The 25,644-nt window shown below is 39.2% G+C and overlaps 1 protein-coding gene across 2 annotated transcripts in view; it reads left to right on the plus strand.

Annotated features, from left to right (window-relative positions):
* LOC124167272 (AP-3 complex subunit delta-1) overlaps positions 1-25,644 on the plus strand; it is a 50,050-nt gene that overhangs the window by 15,969 nt on the left and 8,437 nt on the right. The window contains exons 8-21 of one of the 2 annotated variants that reach the window (XM_046545181.1): positions 558-657; positions 1,552-1,600; positions 2,412-2,557; positions 3,053-3,201; positions 9,206-9,481; positions 9,947-10,115; positions 10,571-10,872; positions 11,522-11,705; positions 12,175-12,310; positions 14,617-14,893; positions 20,179-20,500; positions 22,229-22,600; positions 23,886-24,044; positions 24,846-24,989. In XM_046545181.1, coding sequence (XP_046401137.1) covers positions 558-657; positions 1,552-1,600; positions 2,412-2,557; positions 3,053-3,201; positions 9,206-9,481; positions 9,947-10,115; positions 10,571-10,872; positions 11,522-11,705; positions 12,175-12,310; positions 14,617-14,893; positions 20,179-20,500; positions 22,229-22,600; positions 23,886-24,044; positions 24,846-24,989 — 2,785 coding nt within the window. The remainder of the gene's footprint in view (positions 1-557; positions 658-1,551; positions 1,601-2,411; positions 2,558-3,052; positions 3,202-9,205; positions 9,482-9,946; positions 10,116-10,570; positions 10,873-11,521; positions 11,706-12,174; positions 12,311-14,616; positions 14,894-20,178; positions 20,501-22,228; positions 22,601-23,885; positions 24,045-24,845; positions 24,990-25,644) is intronic. The other variant, XM_046545182.1, reaches the window with a different exon arrangement.

Below are 25,644 nucleotides of genomic sequence, written 5' to 3' on the forward strand. Positions count from 1 at the left end.
GGCTCATGGTTTCCAGCTATGTGTAAGCATTTCATAACTTTATTTTTCATAGTCATTGCTCTCTCATCACATGGAGGAGTAAATTTTAGTTCACATCTGCAAGAAATTTCTTGATGCAACTAGAATAATGCTTGTGAATACACGTACGCTTATGGTGATTTTAAAACATTCAAGTTTAATGAATAGCAGCATACTTTAAATAAAAACTTTTGGGCTATGTCGCCATGTCAATTATTGGGTGGCCCCAAAGTTTCTCGACCGATGCTGGTCGCTTTCTCAAGGGATTCTGAGAAGGTGGCATTTTAAATTCATATCATATATAATTTTTGCTTCCTTTGGCCATGTTGGGGCCACCCAAAAATTAATGCGGCGACATAGTCCATAAGTTCTTCCTTAACATGACGAGTACTCATGGAAGTTTTAACGAGGAATTAGCGGCATATTTCTTCTTTTTGTACTGGAGACTTCTTTGAGAAACATGTACTGTGCTGTAGTTTGTCTCTCATGTACCTACTTACACAGAAATGTTTTCAAGTGTATTATTCTGTTTGTTTCAGTACATCAGCCATGTCATTACTGTATGAGTGTATCAACACCGTCATTGCAGTGCTCATTTCTATATCTTCTGGAATGCCAAATCACAGTGCCTCAATCCAGGTTTGTTTGCCATTTAATTGCTTCAATGCTATTTATTATCCCCATTAACAGCTGTTGAATTGTCTTAGCGCTGGTATTCAATGCATCTCCTGAAACAGGGCTGGGCAGTAGTTCTAATACAAGTATTTTAAAATATGTATGTATTGGAAATCCATTAGTAATTTGTATTTGGTATTTCAAATACGCAAACTAAATGTATCTTATGTAAATACTTTTGAAGTAGCTCTGATAACACTTATGTAGCAATATGCTTCAGATATTACTTTGTTTTCGTTGGAATCATTTTATTCATGTTTGCAACTATCCATAACGTGCCAATGCAGGTTATATTATTTTAAAGATTGTTTAGTGTCCTTACAATTGTATTTTGTATTTTATAAGATATTTAAAATACTATTTTGTAGTTTGTTTTTCTCATGCCAAAGTCAAAGGTATTTTGTATTTCAAATACTCCTTGGCCTGTATTTTGTCCAGCCCTGCCCTGAAATACCTTCTTCAAACCCCAATCCAGCTGATTTTATTCACTACAAATTTGAGATCATTTTCCATGCTATTTATGGCTGTGATACCAGCAAGTCCTTCATCAGCTGGTTTACCATTAAAACTATGATTATCAGTGGATCATAGTGGAGGGTTCATGTCAGTGGGTCTCTCTTCTGTGGAAAGAATGAGGAAAAATGGGTGGTCATGGCCTCTCTTGCATGTGTGAAAATTCCTCGAAAGTATTGTTACCTCCTGTTAAATATACATTTTATTCCTAAGTTACTGTAGTATTTTAAAGTGGAGAGTGATTTCATTTACGAAATTTATTCTTGGTAGTGAATGAAGTGCTTTCCGTTTGCTTCCTTCTCAATGCAATATCCTTGTTCTCATTACATTCTCTACTGCTTTCAGCTCTGTGTGCAGAAGTTACGAATTCTAATCGAGGATACAGATCAGAACTGTGAGTTTGGCTTGAATATTTTAAATGCAAATTCCATTGCATACCTTTTTTATGATTCATTCTGGGAATTTTGTCGTCTTTAGGCATCATAGTAAATTTTTAAAACGAGGTGATCAGAAGGATGTGGCTTATTTTTTAAGTTTCTTCAAATTTTGTTATTTCAACCTCTTATGGGTTCTCTATACACTCGTAAAAAATGCCTTTTGCAGAGCCTGTTGAATTTGCCAATTGCAAATTCACTATCATTTCTGTACTATTCACAAATAATGGGGAAAAATGAATGATTTTATGTGAATCAAACATTTCTCTGGTTAAACTCGTAATTTAGTTCATATTTTTATGGCAATTAGATCTGAAACAATGTAAAACAAAGTCAACTTACTCCTATTCCTGCAACATTGAGAGCAAAAAATAAAGAATTATTTCAAATGCCTTAAGTATTCATCCTCCTTCAAAATAAAACAAAGGTCTAAAATGTGAGTTATAATAACCTCGATAGTGCACGCATCCAAGAGCATGCTTTTTCTAATTGCAAGTGTGAATGTTCTTGCTTTTTGTAAAAAGGCCTCCCTTCCTAAGAGGCTATTGCAGCTCAGGTATAATATTGCACCTCTACAGAATTGAGAATAATAAATTATTTTGAAATTGTGAAGGAACAATGACATGAGAGTGGAGACATATTTGCATGTTATCATTTTAGAAATATTCTAGCGATTGTAGTGCAATTTGTGTTCTACCGCATGTAATGCAGGTAGTAGTGTATGAAAAATTGTCCTAGATGTCGTCAGAGCCTCTTCTTTTTACGCTTCAGTGAAATATCTGGGTCTGCTGGCCATGTCAAAAATTTTGCGCACGCATCCTAAGAGTGTGCAAGCCCACAAGGACCTCATCTTGCAGTGCCTGGATGACAAGGATGAGTCAATTCGCCTGAGGGCCCTTGATCTCCTCTATGGAATGGTATATACTCTCATCACCTTCTTGTCTCCTTCCTGTTTTAGAAACTAGCCTATTATTGGCATTTATGTAGACTAAGACTAAGTTTTTCTCAAGGTGTTCCCTTTTACCCTGGCCTACTACTGGCCTTTGTTAATGCCTTAATTAACTAGCCTGTTTTCATTCATTGCAAGTATTTTACTGTACTTGAGAATGTGTGTCGGACATATTTTCTGGGACAAACACCCATTGGAGAGATGAGGTCATCTTTCTCTTTGGGCAAGAATTTCTCAAGGCTTTGGCAAGTCGTGGTGAAACTTGGATCGGGGATACTGATTTCTCATGTACACACAATATTATGGAGGAAACTGCCAGAGAAAGCACAGGGAAAATACTGGGAAATGATTTTTTAAAAGTTGTGGTCATCCTATTGGTGGCTTTAATCCTGTTAATATTGAATGACTTGTTTTATATGTGTTTATCCCATGTCATAGAATTAATAGAAGTTATTTTTATTAGGTTTCCAAGAAAACATTAATGGAGATTGTTAAAAGACTGATGGTGCATATGGACAAAGCAGAAGGAACGTCGTACCGGGATGAACTCCTCTCCAAGATCGTCCAGATTTGCTCGCAAGGGAATTACCAGTACATCACTAACTTTGAGTGGTAGGCCATGCTTTCATGTTGGTTAATCATGTCAATGAGATTCTTATGAATTAAGTCATCTCTTTAATTTTCAATGTTAGTTTTGTGTTCAAAATTGTTTTATGTTTTTCAATGAATTACCGTACATCTCCGAATATTCCCCCATTATTTTCTCCTGAATCTCCAGAAGGAAAGTAATAGGGGTGACAATATTCTAGTGCTAGTGATGTGAGTGACACTCTGGCAATCGCTTCTAGTGCAGGAGTTGCGGCATGACTGACTCAATTATTTGCTGCTTTGTCATTGTCAACAGTGTTTGAAAATGTATATTTAGCTCATTTGAAACTAGAGTGTTCTATTTCGATTACGTTTAGTTTGCAATTCACCAACTATGATGAATGATTGCAAGAATTCAAAATGCCTATGTTGCAATTATGACGATTCTTTGGTTTTTGTAAAATAAGAATTTCCATTTGCAAAGTATTTTTGAAACTTTTGGAACCCCTCTGACACTTACAATCGTAAAATCAGTTCAGCCTTTTGTCTTTCATCATTTCCTTTTAAAAATGAAACTTAATCCTCGTATCTATTGCCTTGATTTCCCAGCAGGAGTTACTGCAGAAAGAATAACAGTAAAAATTTATGAATTTGGTTGCCATTGTACTATTTATCCCAAGATTGTGATAACTTTCTTCTTAAGCCAGATTATTTTATGAAAAAAACTCTAATTATTGGCATAGGTATGAAAATATAATAGATCAGCTACTGATTAACTGGATGGTTCTGACTTTATTCCTCAAAAATAACTAAGAAGTTATTATAGAAGAATAACTAAGTTGAGACATTATTCCAAAGCATTAAAACACTGTGAGGAGAACAATCAGTATTAGAGAGCTAAAAGCTCCAAGATCTTAAGCTGTGCATGAATATTTTGATTATACAGTAAAACCTCTATGTAGTGAACCTCTTTACATCGTAAACCTCCATACTTCGTACTAACCCTCTGGTCCCGTCAGATTTACATGTAAATTTATAGGAAAACCTCTATGTAGTGAACCTCTTTATCTCGTAAAACCTCCATACATCGTACCAACAAGACAGCCCCGAGGCGGCCTAACTACCTCCGCAAATCGTACCGAGACAACTAGAGATCATTAATGCAGCCGCGAATACCTACATGGAATGACATTTTCAGCGATAACTGTTTCACGCTTATTTTTTTCTTATACACCTTAAATAATTTTCACGTTAACCATTAGTTAGGGCATCCAACTATCCTAATAATATTAAGGGATGGTAAATGAAGACAGAACACATCGTTTTCTCTCGAATCACGGTCAAAATTGCGCGATAACACTCGCTTTCTTTTACTGATGGCTTTATTTTCTTGTAAGTGCCTACATACTATGTTCAGTTAATAAAAGAGGCGACCAGCGCAGCCTATAATCACGTACTGACGGAAATATTTCAACTAACTTCACTCCCATCCATGGAGACAGAATTACTCGACCGCATTGCTACTTCCGCTTCTAAAATTAAAATATTTCGAGAATTTTCCGCGACTTGAAATAAATCAAATACAGTTTCGCAATTATTTTATTCCCATATTTCCCAGTGTAGCACTTTCTTACTACCGCCTTGGTAATTTTTTCGATGCTTTCGTGAACGATCGTAGTTTAAAATTTATTGCGCTTAGCGACAGTCATATGTCTTGCCTGCGTATTTATGCCGCGAAATCTGACTATTCCATCGGGAGTCCGGGACGTCAATTTCTAGCAATACTGAACGAACATCAATCCATGCGCGGCAGTTATAGGTGAAGGAGGCAGCTAATTAGCTGATATGCGGTAGGGCAATGAAATTTTTTACCGTCGCCGCCGCATTCTGAAGTAGTTCGCCCAGCATTCTCACCGGGAAATCACGTCCTTTCGCAGACCTAGCGTTTCTGTGTGCCCTCGACAGAGTTTTTCTTCGGAACGCTACGTGCATTGTATTTTGGAGAGAGAGAATTCAACAAAATTTTCAAATTTACGCTCAATTTTTTGTCTATTTTTTGCGGTAGTCACGTGTTTATTATTTTTTAATAATCTTTAACAAGTCACATGTTATAAGAATGATAAATCAATTCTAAAAGATATAATAAGGAGTATTTTCAATTATTTGCCATAAATATGAAAAAATATGAAAATTACTTAATTAATCATAGGCTGATGATAGATTCGAGAAATAAAAGAAGGCGACTACTTGACATTACCACATAATTAGCAATTTTCCTAGCCATCAACGAGGACAGGCAGAAGGCAGTGACCTTTGGAATACCATCATTCACCCTCACATCTATTTTAAACAACCGAGGAAAAACAGAAGAAACTGGCTAGGCTGCACAAATAAAAAAACTCAGGCAGTTAAATACGAGGATGAAGAAATTATGTTTAGATTATAAAACTATTGTTCTTTCCTCCGAACACTATTAGTAAATTACAACCCTTAGACAAGGGAATTATTTCTTAGGTCAAAAGGCATTAACGAAAACAGCCAGTGATTTATTTACAGTGAAAATGGCATTAAAAAGGTGCTCGTGGAATTGAAAACATTATTTCGAAAGAGTTTGAAAAAATTTTTAAGCAAACCCATCAACTAATTTATTTTCTAAAAAGGCCTCTTGAACAATTTACTTTTACCTTTGTGTAACCATTAAATTGTAAATATATGTTCACTTATGCATACCTATATATTTAAATATATTAATATTAGAGATGGGTCGAATAGTAGATTTCTCGAATTCGAATATCGAATTCGAATATTAAATCATTGCTCGAATATTCGAATACCTCGAATTTCGAATACCTCGAATACTAAATGATGAATGCTGGAATGATTGACTCGGTTGCCTATGCAGCAGGTAACACAACATTTTGGGGAGTAATTTTGATTTCCTTTAAATGATTCGAACAGGAATTTAGCTGATTAATGAATATTTTAATTTTAATTCAACTAACATCGCTTTACCTCCACTCCTGCTGCCAAGTGCTAGCTGACAATCTGAGGCATTTTGCAAAATACAAGCTCTTTTCCACCGGATTTTCTTCAATTATTTTCAGTCCATCTTTGGGAGTTCTCACGAGATAAGAAAATGAATTGGAATGCTATCAGGGAGAAACCAAATATTCTGAGAAAATATCCCTTTGTCTGCGACTGTAACAATAAAGATTTATAGCACCACTCATAAATTGTAACTTGATACATATATGTTTTCGGAAAAAAATACCGCATCAACTTCCGAGAAGCTCTGCTGCTCATATCGAGTTTCGCCAGAATGCTAAGTCTCCGTCGTATTTTGATATTTATTTCTTTGCGTAAAATGCTTAAATAAACTCAGAAATACGTCGTGTTTGGTATTATTCTTTTTGAAATTACGCGCACATTACTAATATTTCAATTCAATAAAGGTGTAACATCAATTGACGAAAGTCATTCTTAGACACCTTTTGTGCTAATAGATGACTCATGCAGCGGTTGACCTTCACAGAAATGGGGAACTTCGAAGCTGGTAGGAAAAAAAAGGTCAGTGGGGGCGAAAAGGGAGGGCCCGAAACACGTTTCTATTGTTCTCGTGTAACTTGGTATTTTTTCGAAGCTAAGGTCTTCGTAATATGATCCCTGCACGAGCTGTGACCTTTTTTTATTTCGAAGAAGAGGAAAGCCTCAGAGGGGGGGGCTAGTGCTGAATGGAGAGGGATACCTGATCTTGGGAAATGCGCTAATGCAAGTATCCCACGGTACTCACACAGCAGTTGACCTCCAGAAATGGGGAACTTCGAAGCAGGGAGCCAGAAAAAGGTCAGTGGGTGAGAAAAGGGGGGAGGGCGTGAAACACGTTTTTATTGTTCTCGTAACTCGATATTTTTTTCGAAGCAGGGGTCTTCGTAATGCGATCCCTGCGCGAGCTGGGACCTTTTGTTTGATTTCGGAGAAAAGGAAAGCGTCAGAGTGGGTGAGGCGAGTGCTGAATGGAGGGGGATAGCGGATCGTGGGATATGCCCTAAGGTTGCTATCCCACGGCACTGAAGTTCTCCTGGTGGAGGGAATCGGGGATTTTCGGAATTTTTCACCCGACCATTTTCGGTTCCCCTCGTCGAACTCTTTTCACCGCTAAAATCCACGAATTTGATGTAATTCGTCAACTTGCGTAAAACGGCGCTGCGAGCACTAAATGACTACAGTTCTCTACATTTTTCCGAGTCAACTCCCAGTGAGAAATGGATCATTGAATCTACGTCGAATCTTCGTCGATTCGACGACTATAGATCGATATGTGGTCGACGTCGATTTTATTTGTTCAATCGACGATTTTTCGACGTGTTATTCTCATTGGTCAGCGGGGTCAGCGTGTTGATTGGCTGAGGGGAGGACTTAGTGATGTAGTTTTAATGTCTTAAAAATAACGGTGAGACGCTATTACAACATATGTGTCTTAAATAAGAAATATAAAATTAAATAATTATTTTATTTATCCATAAACATTAGTTTTAATCTCCGAGAACAATCTTTGATCCCTTTTAATTCTGTAACTTGACCGTTGAAGTTCGATTGCGTATAGCAGTTAGTTCAGTCTGGTTCAGTCAAGCTGTTAGTTCCTCGCAGTAAACTCGGAACAGAGACATTCGGCACCGTATAGAAAATTTATTGTCGCATTTATTTTGCGCGACAAACTTTGCTAGCTCTAAATCCTGTTATTTGTATTTAAAATCCTTCTGAAACTTAATGAGCTTTTGGATTCGTATTAATCATCGAAAAAGGCATGCCATTCCGTCGCTTAGTAAAGACAAGCTTCGCTACGTCTTTCATACTTCGGAATCGGTCTGCTTTTGGACCACTGTATGACAGGTAGGATTAGCTTCCCCTATTGAATATGTTCAAGATTTCCATTTTCACACATTTGCCACATACGCCGGACCTTCTATTTGCGTCCAAGTTCTTACTTCTTTCCTGCGTGGTATGCGATATGCACAAGCTTGGCTTTGTGACTACGTTTACCTCATTTCGATACCTTTATACTCACGTCATAGATGTCAACACCTCACATTTTTTCTCAAGGATTTCTGATTATTATTGAAGATGAATACGAAGGACTTAAGATTACAAATCACCATTTAAAATTTATTTCAGCCTTCGTTTGTTTAGACTTTACGTGCTCGATTGAAATACGTCGTTGGCGCAGCAATAGATGCTCTTTATTAGCCGAAAAGATGTATATTTCCGTAATTATTAGTAGGAATCGCAGGTAAAAAGACGATATCTCGTCGACATAGAAAACTCGTCGATGGCGTCGACGTCGAAAATACGTCGATGGCGTCGACGTCGAAAACACGTCGATGGCTTCGACGTCGAAAACACGTCGATTTTCGGACCATATAGACATCGATCGATGTGTTACCATCGACGTTTTATCGATGAGTACTTCGACGTCGAATCGACGTAGATTCGATGATCCATTTCTCACTGGGACTACCAACGACGTGCGTGCGACAGTGTATGACGCGAAATTCAAAGTATTCGAGGTATTCGAGGCGGTACTTTTCGCATAACTATTCGAAACCTCGAATATCGAATACTTTCTAATATTCGAGGTATTCGAGTATTCGCGGATACTATTCGCACATCTCTAATTAATATAATGGCTTAAAAGACAGTAGCACCTTTCATTTCCCAAGGATATGAAAAAATGGTGCTTACCACTAAAACCTCTCTATGGTGAACCTCCATACATCAAATCGCCCAAATTTTGGTCCCCTCCATTACGATGTAAAGAGGTTTTACTGTAGTACCTCAATAAATGTGGAAGCTTAAGTAAAATGTTTTATGCCAAGTTGTAACAGTAAAGCTGTAATTAAAATATATGAGTGTTCATATCAATGAAAAGCTGATTAATCAATGCTTACAAAGGCAGATTATAATGTTTTCCTGCAGTGCATATGGAAATGTATGTTCCTCAAATGGGTATGATATGATATTTTAATTGTAGGTATGTGAGTGTGCTGGTTGAGTTGACGCGTGTGGAGGCTCTCGGTCGCCAGGGATCGCTTGTGGCTGGACAGCTGCTGGATGTGGGCATTCGAGTGGCTGCAATTCGACCGTTTGCCACTCGCCAGATGGCTCTGCTCCTTGACAATGCCCACTTTCTAGCCAGCGGTGCTGGTGGTAGCTCAGGCGATGGCACCACAACCGGCTGTGGTGCGCTTGCTTCATCAGTGGCGGAGGTGCTGCATGCTGCTGCGTGGATTTGTGGGGAGTTCTCACAGTGAGTGGCATCATCACCTTCAAGACCTACTAAGTTCTTGATTTTATTTGCTGGCAGTTTTATGTAGTTGTCATACAATGGTGCCTGTTTAGTGGGAATGTTTTAAAATCTGGCCATAATTCAGAAATAGCTTATTTAGCTTGCTGGCTACTGGGATACAAGTACAGCATTCCCACCACTCATTCCTAACCTCCTAGACAAAGCAAAGTATCATCTTGAGTGTCATCAGTCAGTTTTTTTAGTTTCATTAATATTAATTAATTGCATTTAAAGTGGGAAATCTCTTTTGCTTATTAAGCATAAAAAAATGTATCTGATGGAAAGCCACAGTTACTTGGATATTCAAAACTTCAGCCTAGAAAACCTTGAATTCTCCTTTAAATCAATATTTTGACTACAATAATGTTGCATTTATTAAAAAAATATTGCATAGCAATTCTATCTCAAGTGATGTATTTTTTCCAGACACCTGCCCTCGCCTGTGTCAACGCTGGAAGCAATGCTGCGTGGTGGACGCCTGCCTTCCCTCCCTGGCCACACGCAAGCTGTCTTTGTGCACAATGTTCTTAAATTATTTGCGGCTGTGATGGCAAGGCCAAAGAATGAAGGTGGTGACCCAGAAACCATTGATAAGGTTTGCCGGATTCTTTTTTGATGTGATTCCCTGGAGCTGAAAACCTCCTTGGAGAGGAACTCCGTGCAGTCACTCAGTGATGTAAAAGTTAGGGATGGACGGATCCAAGATTTTTTTCAGATCCAGATCAGATACTTGATTTCAGGTCCTGGATCTTCAGATATTTAAGAATTCAAGTGCACTTATAATACGAGTAACCTGCTATAAAACAAAGTAATTATAAGTTTCTTTTGGGTAAGTCCGTCTATCCCTAATTTTTATGTTAAGAGGCTGTAGTATGTGTGGCTGAAGTTTGGTTGTTACTCTAATTTTTTCTAGAAAATTTCACCTTTCACACCCCTAATCAAATTAGCTTGGTTGAATGAACAGCTTTCTCGTTCCGAAGTCCATGATTGTAATGCCTCTAAGAATTGACGACAGAATTGTGTGATTACTTATGTCTCTCTCTCTCACAGCTCTCAGATCTACTGCTCGAAAAGCTGCCATATTTTGCATCAAGCGGTGATCTGGAGGTGCAGGAGCGGGCATCTTCGGCACTGCAGATAGTGAAGTTGCTGGCGCAGAAGAGGAAGCGCCACCGGGAGAAGGGGAAGAAGGTGGGGGGGCTGTTGGACGGCATGGGCGAGGAGACACTTGGGGAAGGGGAGGGTAGTGGGGGCGAGGAAGATCCGTATACGGCTGAGTTCATAGCGCTATTCCGAGGGGAGCTGAACCCTGTGGCACCCAAGGCCCAGAAGAAGGTGCAGGTGCCAGACGGGTGAGTTCCCACTGCCCTCCCCATTGTGTGCTCAATGTGAGAAATTGTGGCATGTATTGAATGTTGACAGATTGGTCTTTTTTATTGTTGAGTTTCTTGGAAAGCCAGTTCCTTGAGTGGGAATTCCTTCCTTGTAAGCTTGGAATTTTGTTGGACTGGGTAAAAAATGGAAAATCTAGGATTTTAACTCACTAATCTAGAATTTCTCATCCACACCCCTTGTAAATCCTTTCGGGAAAGTCAAGTGGTGATAGAAAAATAGATGGTGGTCTATTTGTATATGAAAGTATAAAGCTCCTCTAGGAATAATGGAATGTGGAATAATTCATTTCAATGATTCCAGTGAGTGATTAAAAACCATGCTACATATTACAGTTAAATTAGAGTGCCAAATTATTTACAGGTATGAACAGAGGTCTCTCCTACTATCCCCGTTTAATCACTCTCCCGGTCAGCAACCAATTAATTCGATGGGTAAAGTAATATTGGTGTGGTTTCTTAAATTTAATTTGATTTTAAAATTTCTGCTGCTATCTGAATGTTTATCTGATTGCACATAATGTCAGGGTGAATGAGAGTTAAACGTTGGGGAAATTTTTGGGAAATCTTGTCTACAGTCTTGCGAACACAATGTTCTTTGTTGTTGCAGTTTGGACCTGGATGCGTGGATCAACGACCCGCCATCAGAAAGCTCTGAGAGTGAGGAGGAGGTTGGGGAGAATCTATTTGGGACATCGGAGCGAGGTGGGCTGAAGCTGTTTGCCAGTGAATTGTATGTGCGTGGCAGCCACCACCCAGTCAGCCAGAATCTCTCTGAGGAGGAAATGCAAAAGGTATAAGGGGTAGGGGGGGTGAGGGAAGGGATGGGATTAGGGTGTTGTGGTTTTTAGTCGTTGGCCATTGTCTATGGTGAAGTTGGTTTAAGGCTAGCTGAAAGTGCAATTCATAGTATTTCTTAAGGAAGGGCTATCCATAAGCTGCTTGAAATAAAGTACATATATAAATATAAATCAAGAAAATACATTTATAACAATAAGAAGTATATAAGAGTCCCTGATATGGTTTTAAAGATGACAAAAGTGTTCCAAATCTTGTTTTGTTAGTGTATATTTCCTTTTTGTCTTTCAGATTATCCTTGATGATTATGTAAATGATTCAGTGTGTATCATTGCTATTTTAGCTTTTAGTCAACTGCTAGGCATTCAAGTCAAGGGTTCTATTCTTATCCTTTTTTTCACCGTGGAACCTGTTTTATTATCTACTAATATTTAATAATCCTTTGATCTAATTGCATGTGCTCAGAGGAGGGAAGCAAGGCGCTTGGAGTTGGCCAACAATCCGCACTACCTGAAGGGCTCGAGCAAGAAGGTGAATGATAATTCTGTGGCAGACATTCCAGTGGCTCCTATTGAGCTGACCACTCCATTGCACATCGCAGGTGAGTCTTGTTTCCTCGTTGGTGTCTCTTATGAAGTGAATTCTTCCTTTGAAGGCTTGGCTGCTGCTACAGTAAATCCCTGTGTAACATACATAAATAATACCAAATTTAATGGAAACCTACTGATGAGGAACTCACAGTTGGTCCTACTCCATTCTCATGTAAAAAGCATGAAGATTTTAATCACAAACGCCATTGCATTCCGTAATAATAAAATGTCCTCACAACATAGTTCACAGGTAGGATCCAGTTAGGAAAACAACCTTTTTATAGAAAATTATTTCACTTAGAAATTATATTATCATGTGTTTATGAGTATTTTCACTTTCATTTTCAAAATTATCGTAATAGTTTCTCTTTCTTGTGGCCTATAGACTTGTTCACACAGTTAGGCATTACCACTATTTGTGCGGCTCATCAGAAGCAAGAATGCCAACCTGGCCCATGGTGCTATGTAATTCACCACAAATTAGCGTATGTTGGGTATCTAACCTCACAGGGGGCTTAAAATTTGTTATGAGGAATTTATTCATCCTTTATCCCTCAAAATTCATAATGCAGGGACTGTGACTGCATAGTCTGTAGGTGTGCATAGTCTCATGGTCTATCCAGAAATTTAGTTGCCTTAAGACACCCTAAGCAATACCAATGCCAGATCGTGTACATACTTCCCTCATTAGAGACCATCGACCTAAGGTAGCCATGGAAATAGTGCAATGAATGCATTTTGAATGTTTTCTATAGCAGGGAGAGGAAATGCTGGGGCATTAAATAGTTTCCAGCAGTATTAAAGAGTAATTCCTAATCTGTGATGGATTGGTTTGTTTTCACAAAATATTTTCACAGTTTTGTGGAGTGTTATACAGCAATAGGATGTTTGGGTTGCCTGTCGAAGTTAAGGTTTGAATACTTGTTTCTCTGGAATTCCCAGGGAAATAAAAAAGCAGATCAATTGAAGTGCTTTTCGTTCTCAGGATAATTAACAACAATGAAGAAGTGAAGTAGGTTTCACTGGCTGTTATCTAGAGGCAAGCATGGAAGAACCAGAATTTTTTTTGTCAAAAATTCAATAAAGAAAAAATGTCAAAAAATTCTGGTTTATCCATGTCCAGTTTCCAATTCCTCAATTTTTTTGGGGTAAGGGGCAAGAAAGTCAAGATTCTCAGAATTATCATCCAAATCTTGTTTGGTCTGCCACATCAGTGCTCAATTCAGCTCTCCAGTCTGGAAGCTTTCATGTTTGTAATGAGTCAGTCATTCACGCAAGAGACTTCATATGCTATGGCAATGCTTCATTTTTTACTGAGGTATCTTGTCCCTTCAAAAATGTTAATGCAGGAGTCTGCTGCACTTGCTTTATTTGATACATCTTCATTCTATGTTATGCTCATCCTTTGACAGTGTAACCTGCTAGGCACCTTCATATTCCTAATGCCCTTGCTATGACGTAGCTAATTTCCAGATACCGTAGAATTACTGTGCTGTACCGTGTCTTACAGCTGTTTTGTTTTGGGATACATAGCTACCGTAAATGTAATTATTTGTGACACTAGAAATATGAGCAAGGAAATAAGTCCAGTCAGTTGAATTTATGAAGTTAAAACAGGAAGTATGCAGTCATCATTTTCAGAGGAGAGCAATTGTCTGAGACTTACACAGCTGTGAATATGTGTGGGCTCTGATGAGTGCTTGTTTTTGCGATAATAAGGAAAAATTGGCATAAAGGAAGTAAATTCAAAACCTATGAATGCATAAATAATTGAAAAGCTAAAGTGGAATTACTGAAGTAAATGCCTATGCTAAATTGTTAAAAATGCAATTTGAAATTCTATCTTTGTGGCCACAGTCAGTGGAAAATTTTAAGGTAACACATAAGTAGTCATGGAAAGATGACAAAAGTGTGCGAAATAGATTTCCATCTAAATTCAATTAATGTAAAAATTAATCTTGATGGTATATTTTTGTTTTCTTAATAAGTGAATGAAAACTAAATATGTAATGTTGACTCAATCACCTGGTGTGAGCAAAAGCCATGATATTTCCTCTTAACACAACTGACATCTCTGATTCGCTGACTTTAGAAGCCAAATATTACTATAACGATGAGATTGTCATGTGAATGCATGGATCTATGCTTTCTTTCATCTTGTCACAAAATCGTAAGATGAACTCCTGTGTATTAACTACATGTACCTTTTGAAATCAATATAGCTTCTCTCTTTAATCTTAATCAACTGCATTCTATGAAAGTTGGATGGTTAGGCCAGGGGAACTTGCTCTATTAAGTTCTCTATCATTCACTTCAGGTCTTGTGTCATCGGACAAGTATCTTGACTTGGACCGCAAGAAGAGCAGCCGCAAGGGAAGGGAGAAAAAGGTGAAGGGACGCAAGAAGGGCAAGCGTTCGTCACGCGAGGTGAACAACGGCGTGTCGGCCAGTGATGATGATGAAGTGAGTCCGATGCACGTGGTGAATACGGACATTGGCGAGATGCCGGAGGGTGTGGAGCCGTCGGAGGGTGAGGAGGAAGACTCAAGGCCCTCAGACGACCCACACCGAGCCCTTGACATCAACCTCGATGAGTCAGTATCCTACTCTATTTACCCCTATTTCCATTTTTCTTTTATTTTATTTCTTAAAGTTACTGGAGGGCAGTGTGGGAAATTTAAACATGTTTTTTGATAATATCCCAGAATAAAAGTGGATGTAATTTTAATTCATCAACCCCACTTGATGTATAATCAAAGCAGATTTAACACGTAGTCTCAGGCAGTGTGATATATATATCAGTGTACAGTGTGATAATAAATAACAAATCCTCTCTTGGAAAAAAATGATTTTCAAAGTTTTTCAGAAAAGTTACATTCTGGATATGTGGCAGGGTCACCGAAAATTTAATTCAGTTATCTTACCATATAAGTGCGTGTAAGAGCCGCACACGTGTAAGAGACGCACCTCTATGGGGGTGTCTCGATAGCTTTCAGCAATTATATGATTGTATGACACGCATGAGGTTCCCTGCCTACCGCTTGTTTTTGACCTAGGGTTTCAGATGACTGACTCTCACTGAAAACCTAGGCCACACAGTTCCCCTTGCACTTGCGACCGGTAAAGGGGAGGGGGAAGATAAGAAGTTTGTGTAAGAGATGCATTCTCATTTTTGGCTGCAATTTCTGGGAAAAAAGGTGCGCCTCTTACACGCGCTTACGTGGTAACTATGTGCTACATTGTGGACTACAGTTTACACAACCTGGTCCCTTTATTTGGTAATATTTTTATTTATATCATGAGAAGGTGACAATACATTGACTCTATCCTCCTACTAAATGTACGAATTGAAACTCCAAAAAAATGTTTTACTATCATTGTCGCCAAGGTAAAAGACTGACCATTCTTTAGTTATAATTTTTTTTAAAGGGAGACAAAAATACATAGAGTAATTTTATGGCATGCTGGTGCATGATAAGCAAGGATGAACCTGTCATCATCTGATCGTATTGTTAATTTTTACCTTTTTATTTTTAAGTAGATGTAAACATTTTTGAGTGGTATGTTACAAGTGATCACTGCTTCATTCTCTTCAATATTTTGGACTTGAAAGTGTTTAAGGCATGATATAAGTACTGGTTGTTCCTGAGTAATTCAAAATTACCAATTCATTTGTAACATAAAAAGTGGAATGAATATAAGTTATTGGATAAAAGTAAAAAGTAAGGTAAAGATTGTCATCAGGTATAGGTATGAACAAAATAATTGAAGTTGGCAATTATAGGAGTGAGATAAATATGAGACTTCTAGGATTACAAGTAGACAATTGGGGTTATGCGAAAGGATTTTTTCTTAAGTGAAGTTGGGAACAAAAAGAATTTCCAAGTTGTTTTGCGGTGGTATGAATGATGTGTAGATATGGGGATATATAGCAAACACTATGTCAGCCAGAAAAATTATAGTTATCTTTTTCTCTGGACGTGATATAATAATATCTCCCCAGCTATTTCTGCAGGTATTTTTTGGGTGGCTTAGAAAATATCCTAATGAGATATCATTTTAACAAACATATTTGTGGGCATTTTATTTACCCATGATGTGGTACACCTTTAATGGCATCAAATGTTATTGAAAAGTTGAATCATTGACCTTTGCTATAGAGAAGACTGCATGTTGGTGTATTGTTACTGATCTGATTTTCTGATTTCTAAGTATTTTGTTATCGCAAATATTGGCAATAGTCTATTTTTACAGTATAATATACTATATAGTATTTTCTGCCCAAACTGAGCTGAATTCATAACTAGATAAAGTCATACTTTCTTCTTCTCTGTGAATCTGTAAAAAATGAGTGGTAGCTGTTGGATAATAAAATTACTATTATGAATGCATTGGATTGCTTTATTCAAGGTTCACTGGCTCAGTTATTCAACGCCAAGGCCTGTTTCTTTTTCATTGCAAAAAATCCAATTATTACCTGTCATCTGAATCCTTGTATTTAATAATGGTTAGCAGTGCTATTGGATGACCACATAGAAAATCAGCATGTGTATGCCAATTGGATGTATTAATTTGCGTGGGCTGAATTCGTAAGGTGTGATGATAGGGTTGGTGTGGTGATTAGTGTGTTTACTTCTCACCTGGTAGGTCTGAGTCCAGAATCTGGTGCTGTCTATAGATTTATGAAAGACAGCCTAATCCTTGCTTTGAGTGCTTTTTGGAGGGTACTTTAAGTAAATTTTATGTTGTACATCATGTGTTGGATGGGCTGTGGACCCCACTGGTACTTACAGTTAAGAGCTGTAAAAGTCAACCCTGGGTTTCTCTCCACCCTCACCTAAGGCACACGTCCTAATTAAGTTGTCAATCACCTCATCCTATTATTATGCCGCTTACATAATAATGGCCATTGCTTAACCCTTAACCTGCTCCTAATGTCTATAAGCGATCGGCCGATTGCCTTAGCAGACTGCTCTCATCGTCTATTGAGGATTTGAACTATGCTTCTCTCTGAGTCCATAGGTGCTTAGAAGTTCTTCTTTTGACAAGTAGATGTCATGCGGACATCTTGTATTCCTCTTTTTATTTTTCTTGCCCTTCAGTAGCCACCAGGAATCCTCAGTAGCCTATTTCAGCTTATTTGTGCTGTTAAAGGGTTAATGGTAGGGATGGGTCGAATAGTAGATTTCTCGAATTCGAATATCGAATTCGAATATTAAATCATTGCTCGAATATTCGAATACCTCGAATACTAAACGATGAATGTGAAAATGTTTGACTAGGTCGCCTATGCAGTAGGAAACCCAAGATTTTGGCGAGTAATTGTGATTGCCTTTAAAGGATTCAAACAGGAATTTAGCTGATTAATGGAATATTTTAATTTTATGTAAACAATAGGGTAGTTTCCTTCATTAAAGAAAACGAAAGGTATTGATTGTGATTCGTTACCCACCATTAGTGTATTCATAATATACAAATTATTTCGTTCCAGAAATACCGGTTTAGACTAATGGCAATGTTCAATTTTACCTCATTTGAAAAAGGCCAGATTGGCGCCTATGCGATGCCACTCCACGTGACATCACAGGGACCTAGTTTCTACACGAGAGGATCGGAGTTTTACATTGTCTGAGGTTACCAATGCATGCATGAGGCACAGAGCTCAGGGAAACATGTCTTAATAATCACACAGTCTGTTTGATAAGGTATTAATAATCCTTATTTAAGCCAAGCGCTACCAGCTAGCATGGTACTCGGCTACCTGCTAGCATCCTGCGTCGTAATAGCGCTCATAGCCTCGCCCCAAGGTCACCTCACTTGCGGCAGCGGGAACCAGAACGACGTCACGCGGAGTTTTTCCCGGCATTCATACTTACCCGTCGCGTATTCGCGCGCTTGAAAATTTTCACTTTTAATTTAATCGCGAAAAATAGATATCGTCTTATAAAACTCTAAAAGCGTTAAATACGTACTTCAGGAGTATTAATATTTCGATTTAGGCAATAAAAAATAATAGGAAACCACCCTATTTGAGCATTACGCCTCCGTCGTATTTCTTCTTCTTCCCGGTATTTATTTTCCTGCGCAAAATGCTTAAATAAAGTCAGAAATATGTCGTGTTTGGTCTTATTCTTTTTTAAATTACGCGCACATTAGTAATATTTCAATCCAATAAAGGTGTAATAACAATTGCCGAAAGTCATTGTTAGACACCTTTCGGGCTAGTAGATGACTCATGCAGCAGTTGACCTCGAGAACGGGGGAAATTCGAAGCAGGTAGGTAGAAAAAGGTCAGTGGGTGAGAAAAGGGGGTGGGTGCGAGACACGTTTTTATTTTTCTCGCGTAACTTGATATTTTTTGAAGCTAAGGTTTTTGTAATACAATCCCTGCGCGAGCTGGGATCTTTTGTTTGATTTCGGAGAAGAGGAAATCGTCAAGAGTGGGTGAGGCGAATGCTGAATGGAGGGGGATAGCAGATCGTGGGAAATGCGCCAATGTCACTATCCCACGGCACTGAGTTCCTCCCTATGGTAGTTTCATCTCCTGGGGAAGATTCAAAATAAGTGCCTGTCATTATTAGCCACACAGGACACACGGCAAACACCTCCTCTCATTTTATCGAAAGATGGATGCTGGAAAATGGTCAGTGGGGAGAAAGAAGGAAGGGTGAAACACGATTCTATTATTTTCCGGTAACTTGATATTTTTTCAAAGCTGAGGCCTTCGTAATACGATCCCTGCACGAGCCGGGACCATTTTTTTGTTTTTGGGGAAGAGGAAATCGTCTGAGAGGGTGGGGCGAACGCTGAATGGATGGGGATAGCGGATCGTGAGAAATGCGCCAATGTTGCTATCCCACGGAACTGAGGTTCTCCTGATAGGGGACACCTGGGATTTTCGGATTTTTTTCATCAGATCAATTTCGGTTCCCCACGTCGAACTCTTTTCACCGCTCGAACCCGTGAATTTGATATATTTCGTCAGCTTCCCTAAAATGGCGCTGCATGCACTAGACGACTAGAGTTCTCATTTTTCCGAGTCAACTACCAACGACGTGCGAGCGACAGTGTATGACGCGAAATTCAAAGTATTCGAGGTATTCGAGACGGTACCTTTGGCATAACTATTCGAGATCTCGAATATCGAATACTTTCTATTATTCGAGGTATTCGAGTATTCGCGGATACTATTCGCACATCTCTAGTTAATGGTCGTTAGTTTATCCTTACTAATCATCTGGTCATATGATCAATATGCCCGCAGGAAAGATCCAAACCAGATGGCAATTAATGCGAGTAGGAAAAATGTCTCGGAAACATGTTTTTTCAATTTTTCCTTGCCAATCATTTAAGGGGAGAAGAACAGAGAAGTTTTAGCCCAGCCCTTGGCAGTTAAACACATTTTCTCCTCCCTGTTGGTGATTGCATAAAACCTAAAAAAAAATGGGTTTTGGAGATATTTTTACTTTCAACTTTCATTGGCATTTGAATTTCCTGTCCTCGGACGTATTCACCATATTAGCCAGTTAGTTGCTCAACTTTATTATTCCAGGTATTGTGACATGTATCAGAAAGGACTCAGAACATCACAGTGTGGAATTATGATGGCTTGCCTCTCATAAAAAAATAAAACTATTAATCTTTTTCACAAGTGTTTCTTTTCCTGACCTATGTTTCGTCAATTTTAGCTTGTCATTTTCAAGGTAAAATTGTCAAAACTTAGGTCGGGAAAGTAAAAAAAAGTATGGAATCGACTCAAAAGTTTAATTTTTTTCATGAGAAAGGAGTGATGACGTACGCTAGTTGTTGTGCCCTTAGATTGCGTGGCCTATCTGTCAATGCTGCTGTTTGATTGATATGTGTGTTGGGTTGCTTTCAGTACTTATTCTATTTGTGGCAGGCCGTTGAGGGACGAGGAGAAGCTGCCAGTGGCCAAGCACAGGGCGGGCGCGGAAGAGGAGGGTGGGGGGGAAGGGGTGCTGGTGGAGGATGGGGAGGTGCAGGAAGCTGTGGAGGAAGAGGGGGTGAAGAAGAAGGGGAAGAAGTCAAAGAAGAAGAAGGCGAACAAGGAGGCAGAGAGAGAGGATGGGCGCAAGCGCAAGAAGGGACGCAAGAAGGAGAAGGTGGAAGGCGATGCGGAGAGACTGGACGTGGGTGTGATCAAAGACAGCATCGGGGAGCCTGCCCCTGAATCAAACAAGGTGGGTGTGAATCTAACCATGGGCAGTTTTAGGGGGTGGGCACTGAGGCATGTGCCCCTCTCGACACTTAAAAAATGGACAATATTTTTAATACAGTTTTTATTACGTTAATTTTGTTATGTATATTACGGAGCTTCAATCATTTAAGCCTTGAGCCCAAGTCAAGAAGACGCATTTGCCGGTCATTATTCATTCGCTTGTCAGTGCTAAAAAAAAAGCATCACCTTAGTGGGAAGGAGGCTTGAAAACTGTCTTTATTATAACTGTAATTTATTAACTTATTAATATTTAAAACTTATTAAATTATTTTCTTATTAATAACTTTCATATTAAAAAGAAGAGAATATATCATACAGTAATTGTTTTATGTTGTTTGTAATCTCAAATATGAGAAGACCATTTGCCTGTTAGACCCTTGTGCCCCCCCAGAAAAAATACTGGATCTATCCATGAATCTAACTATTCCTCTTTGTGATGGATTCTTCGACTAGAATCATGAGCATTAGAGTAGCAATTGTATGTTGTTTGGTTAACTGCTGTTGGTTTTATCACTTGTTTTATTGTTCCTACAGTCGTCCCCCCACAAACACTCCCTTAGATTCTCTCCCATTCCTAACCTCCATTCGTCATGATTTCCCCTCAGCACTTCAAAACATGTATTTTATCAATAGAATGTGTTTTTAAGTCCTTTAAATAGCATGACTGCAAACCAAAGTTACAAAGAAAACAATCATCGCTCTGTTTATTTCCTTTATCTGTTTGTACTTTCCTTTTCGTTGGAATGTATCATCAAATATTTACTGTAGCTACATTACTTTGTATGAGACACACACTCTCCCTTTATCTTCTGTGGGTTTTCAGGTGACGTTCCTCCCATCCCTCCTTAAGTGGCATTATATTTTATATACAACTTAAGTTATTATGGTTGGCATGGTGGAACCTCTATACCATGTTGGCTTCTTTTTCTTTACTTACTTAAATTTACTTCAAAATATCCGTACATGCATTGGATAGATTGAAAATCAGGATTACAATGCAAAATATTCTTGGTTTGAGATCAAATGTTAAGAAAATGATCCTTAATGTTTCTTGTTCTCCTAGTGATGGTATATGTGTCAACATGGTAAATGTTTTTTTATAATTAATATTGACCCTTGCTGCTCTATCTTAAGAACAAGAAGCTTGTTAAGAATAGCTAAAGAAGCCTTTGCAACAATGATCAATGATTGACGGCTGTCGTTTTGGATCACCTAGACATCTGCCAACTGCTTGGCATCTGTGTGCTGACTCTGACTGCCGACTGTGTCTTTCGCCTGAGTGCTTTCCGGAAACTGTCTTCCTGGATACTGCCGACCGTTCACTCAGGATACACTCCAGTACCCTTTACTGTGTCCCCCAAGGAACATTTTTCCTTACTATTCATTCTTGAAGGCAGATGATCATCTCGCTCGTGCAATGAAAACCTTGCTTGGAGCACTAACTACTGGTGCACTGAATTTAAAAAGTATAAGACAGCCAGATGATCGCAATACATGCATCTGAATGCAGGCCTGACTATTTGATAACTGGTACCATATTTGATAATTGGTACTATGTACCATATTTGAGACTAGATGACATTTTTGAGCTGTGTAATTAACAGTGGAAGAATAAGTACATATTCAACTCATCACTAAGGGATGTTTTTTTAATGTTGTTTTTGTTATTTTGTGTACTTTTGTTTTCCAGGCATCCGAGGATATTGACATGTGGCTCATCCGGAGTGAGCAGTTGGAGGTGGAGGGGGAGGTGAAGAAGGTGGTGAGTGGGGGTAAGAAGAGGGGCAAGCACAAGGGTGGGGGAGGAGACGATCCCTCTTCCTCGTCAGCGAATAAGGAGGCGACGCAGAAGAGGCGCAGGAGCAAGCGCAAGGAGGGAGCGGGGGAGGTGGGTGGTGGGGGGGATGAGGGGTCCAAGGTGTCGTCCAAGGAGGGTTATGAGGAGGCAGCCGGCATCTCGACGCCATCCAAGGAGGCCGTCTCGGAGGATGCAGCGGATGGTGGCGAGGAGTGGAAGCTGTGCCGCATGAGGAAGCTGGCCGAGGACAAGGCCCTCTTGCTGGTCTGTCTTCCCATTCCCCTTTTGCCCTTTCACTATTTTCTGTTCATTTTATCTTTGCGAGTGAGCTGGTGTGGCTAAAGCAAGTGGAGGTGAGGGGCAGGAAAGTTTCTGGACCGGTGACTTTCCCTTGGCCAATCAGCAGACTGTAGGTGTGGCCTCAGTCAGCCGCTCTCAGACCTCCATCTAGTTAACATCATGAATCTGCTTGTAGAGCAGTGTTGCCAAACCTCATGCATTCTCTGTGTATATCTTTAAGTGAGTCTTTCACTAATGGTGCCTCACTCAGTGGCGGCAACGTCATGGGCTTGTGTGAAAGGATTATTGTCAATATCTTCCAGATGAGTTGTTATATTGTCTCGTTGCCAGGGCCAAAATGCCTGTAGCCACCTATGACTAATGCATTTGCAGTGACAAATTAGGGCGGCCATGTACATTTGACAATGTTAAGTTCGGTCCTCCTCTCTCTCCCGGTACTACCCCTACCCATTTGTGAAGCCTTCGGAGAATGTCTGGGCTCTCAGGAAAGCTCACCCGACTGCATAAAGTGAATAGAATACACCCATGCCTTGCATAGCGCAATTTTGATTAGAGCAATTTCGATATAGCGCAAATTCGTTCCTTGGGGAACAACCGCAATGCAGTGTAGCCTAATCAAAAAACTTGAACGCTGTATGTTAAAGCATGAACTTGTGCAAAGTATTGTCTTTTACTTTATGTTGCTCGAGTATTGAAATTATTAAAAATAGGTTGTATATCAATGTAAAGCCCTACATATTACCTTTCCAAAAACATAAGTTTCATTTTTCTACCTTGAATAGAACCGGAATTATAGTCATTTACCTTTAGAGAGACACGCTGAAATTTTGACAAATTCACAACATTTGCAGACCTGTAACTTTTGTCAAAATCATCATTTACCTCTACAAATTGATATTTTTCCATCACTTGCCAGCACCATTGAGTACACCAAATTTGAAAGAAATCTGACGTGGTCGGGTTGAGTGGTGTGTTGAATTCACATGGAATGACCCAAACAGCAAATTGGCTCTTATTCATCGTTACTCTCTTTATTATTATCAGTTCGGGAGATTATTACCAATTTTGCCATGAAAGCATGAAGAAATGCTTTTTATATTTGTGAACTCTCTGCTAATGTTTGAGTGTGTTGTGACCTCCAGTTCCACAGCATGCTGTCTGTCCCTTGACCTGCCTTGGTCTGCCTCTGTGTACTACCTGCCAGCTCTCCTTGCCTCTTTGTAATTTACTTTGTTATCTGTGAATGCAGACGTGTGAGTGGAGGGGGTCATCCATCCTGGAGCAGGGTGCCATTGCTGTCAATGCTGGCGTTGTGCTTGTGAACAGGGGTGCCTGGCCCCTCAGGAGGCTCGATCTCAACTTGTCCGAGTCTCCGAGTGTGAAGCAACTCAATGGGCCCTCTACAATGGTGAGTTTCCAACAACATTTATAAGCCCCAATGCATCTTGCAATCATCAACTATCCTTTCAAAATTAACCTCATCCATCGGAATTTTTGCCTCAAAATTTTGAGATTTGAAAACAAAAAAAATGATAAAGAGTATGTTATTTTTTCAGTCAGGGAGAGCTTAGTTACAGTTTAGAGACATCAGTTATGAAAAATATTGGTGTTAAAGCTTCAATGCAGTTGCGCATCCGGAATCTGTCACTGTCGCGACTTAGGCGGTGGTGGATTTGGGTTTTTGCCAGATTTTGGGTGGTGCAGTAGTAACCAGTGTAATAAGGAAGTTTTTGTATTTAAAGAATCCAAAATCTGTTGATTGTGGCTTTTGCCCTAACATAAGGGCTTCTATGTTGTGGCATACAAAAATTTCACAATGCTGTGTTAAAAAAAAGTGCCAAAAATTGGTAAGAGTCACTATAAGGTCCTGGTGAACTTACATCCTGGTCCTAGTAAACTTACCTATCTTACATCCTGGTAAAAAGTAGCCATTTTGTAGACTTGATCGAGGCTGCTTTTGCTTCCCCTCTAATTAAAATGAAGTAATATTTTCGTATCTTTAGATTAGGTTGTTAATTCACAATTCATTGGAGACCTTCTATCGGGAAATATCCTAAATTAGCGGAAACACTACAATCCTTAGGACTTAATGTCTTCATTTAGCTTAAGATTTTACATTGCTTATGCTCAATGGCAAGTTCCCCCTCCAAAATGTGTTTCAATCTGCCTGGAAGCCATTGATAATCTACTTCCTACCTTATATTTTCAGGATTCACTAATGGGTGAAGCGACAGGGCTTCAAGTACAACTGCTGCCCCCAGGTGCCTCCACTGAGATAGCCTTCTCCCTTACTGTCTCGGAGCCCACGTCTCCTCATAAACTGCGAGCAACGCTAACTTACATACTGGATCAGGTAAGTCACTCTTCACCCTTTTTATCTTCAATTCTCTAATTCAGAGGGGTACTTATTTTCTGTAAATAAACAAAGCAAGACTCCTGAGCTAGATGAGCTTTGTTGTCCGAACAACCAATTTCAATGCATTACAAATATAAAAAAAGGGACTGTTCTTTTCTGCATTGAATTGCATACATGCCTCATAATGTTTTGTGCACTATTTCACAGGGAATGTATTTTTTTTTTTCAATTTTTGAGAGTTGATTTTGTGCTGATTGAGCTATGGTATAAATTAGGAGGGGGGACCCAAAAGTAACGGGAAAAGCACTGTGGGGGGGCGGCTGAGTGAGGGATGGGTTTTCCACGTAAGGGATTCTAAGTCTTGACATTTCCTGAGTCAGTGTGTGAAGATACTCATAATTAATGACTTCTGAGGCTTCTTAGCTTGCCTGACTGCTATGATATTTCTAATTACCATTGGTGCTCTTAGCCTAGAAAATATTGTGCCATTTCTCAATGCCCTCTGCTTGCAGGAATGAAAAATTAGTAGCATGGTAATACAGGTGTTAGTTAAATGGGAAATTGCAATAGGGTCATTCCATGCCAAATCATCACAGCTCCCAACCCGACCGTCTCAGATTTGCTTGAAATTTGGTATGAAGTTGAAGCACAT

The sequence above is a fragment of the Ischnura elegans genome, chromosome 10, assembly GCF_921293095.1.
Source record: "Ischnura elegans chromosome 10, ioIscEleg1.1, whole genome shotgun sequence".
In the NCBI taxonomy this organism is placed as follows: Eukaryota; Metazoa; Arthropoda; class Insecta; order Odonata; family Coenagrionidae; genus Ischnura; species Ischnura elegans.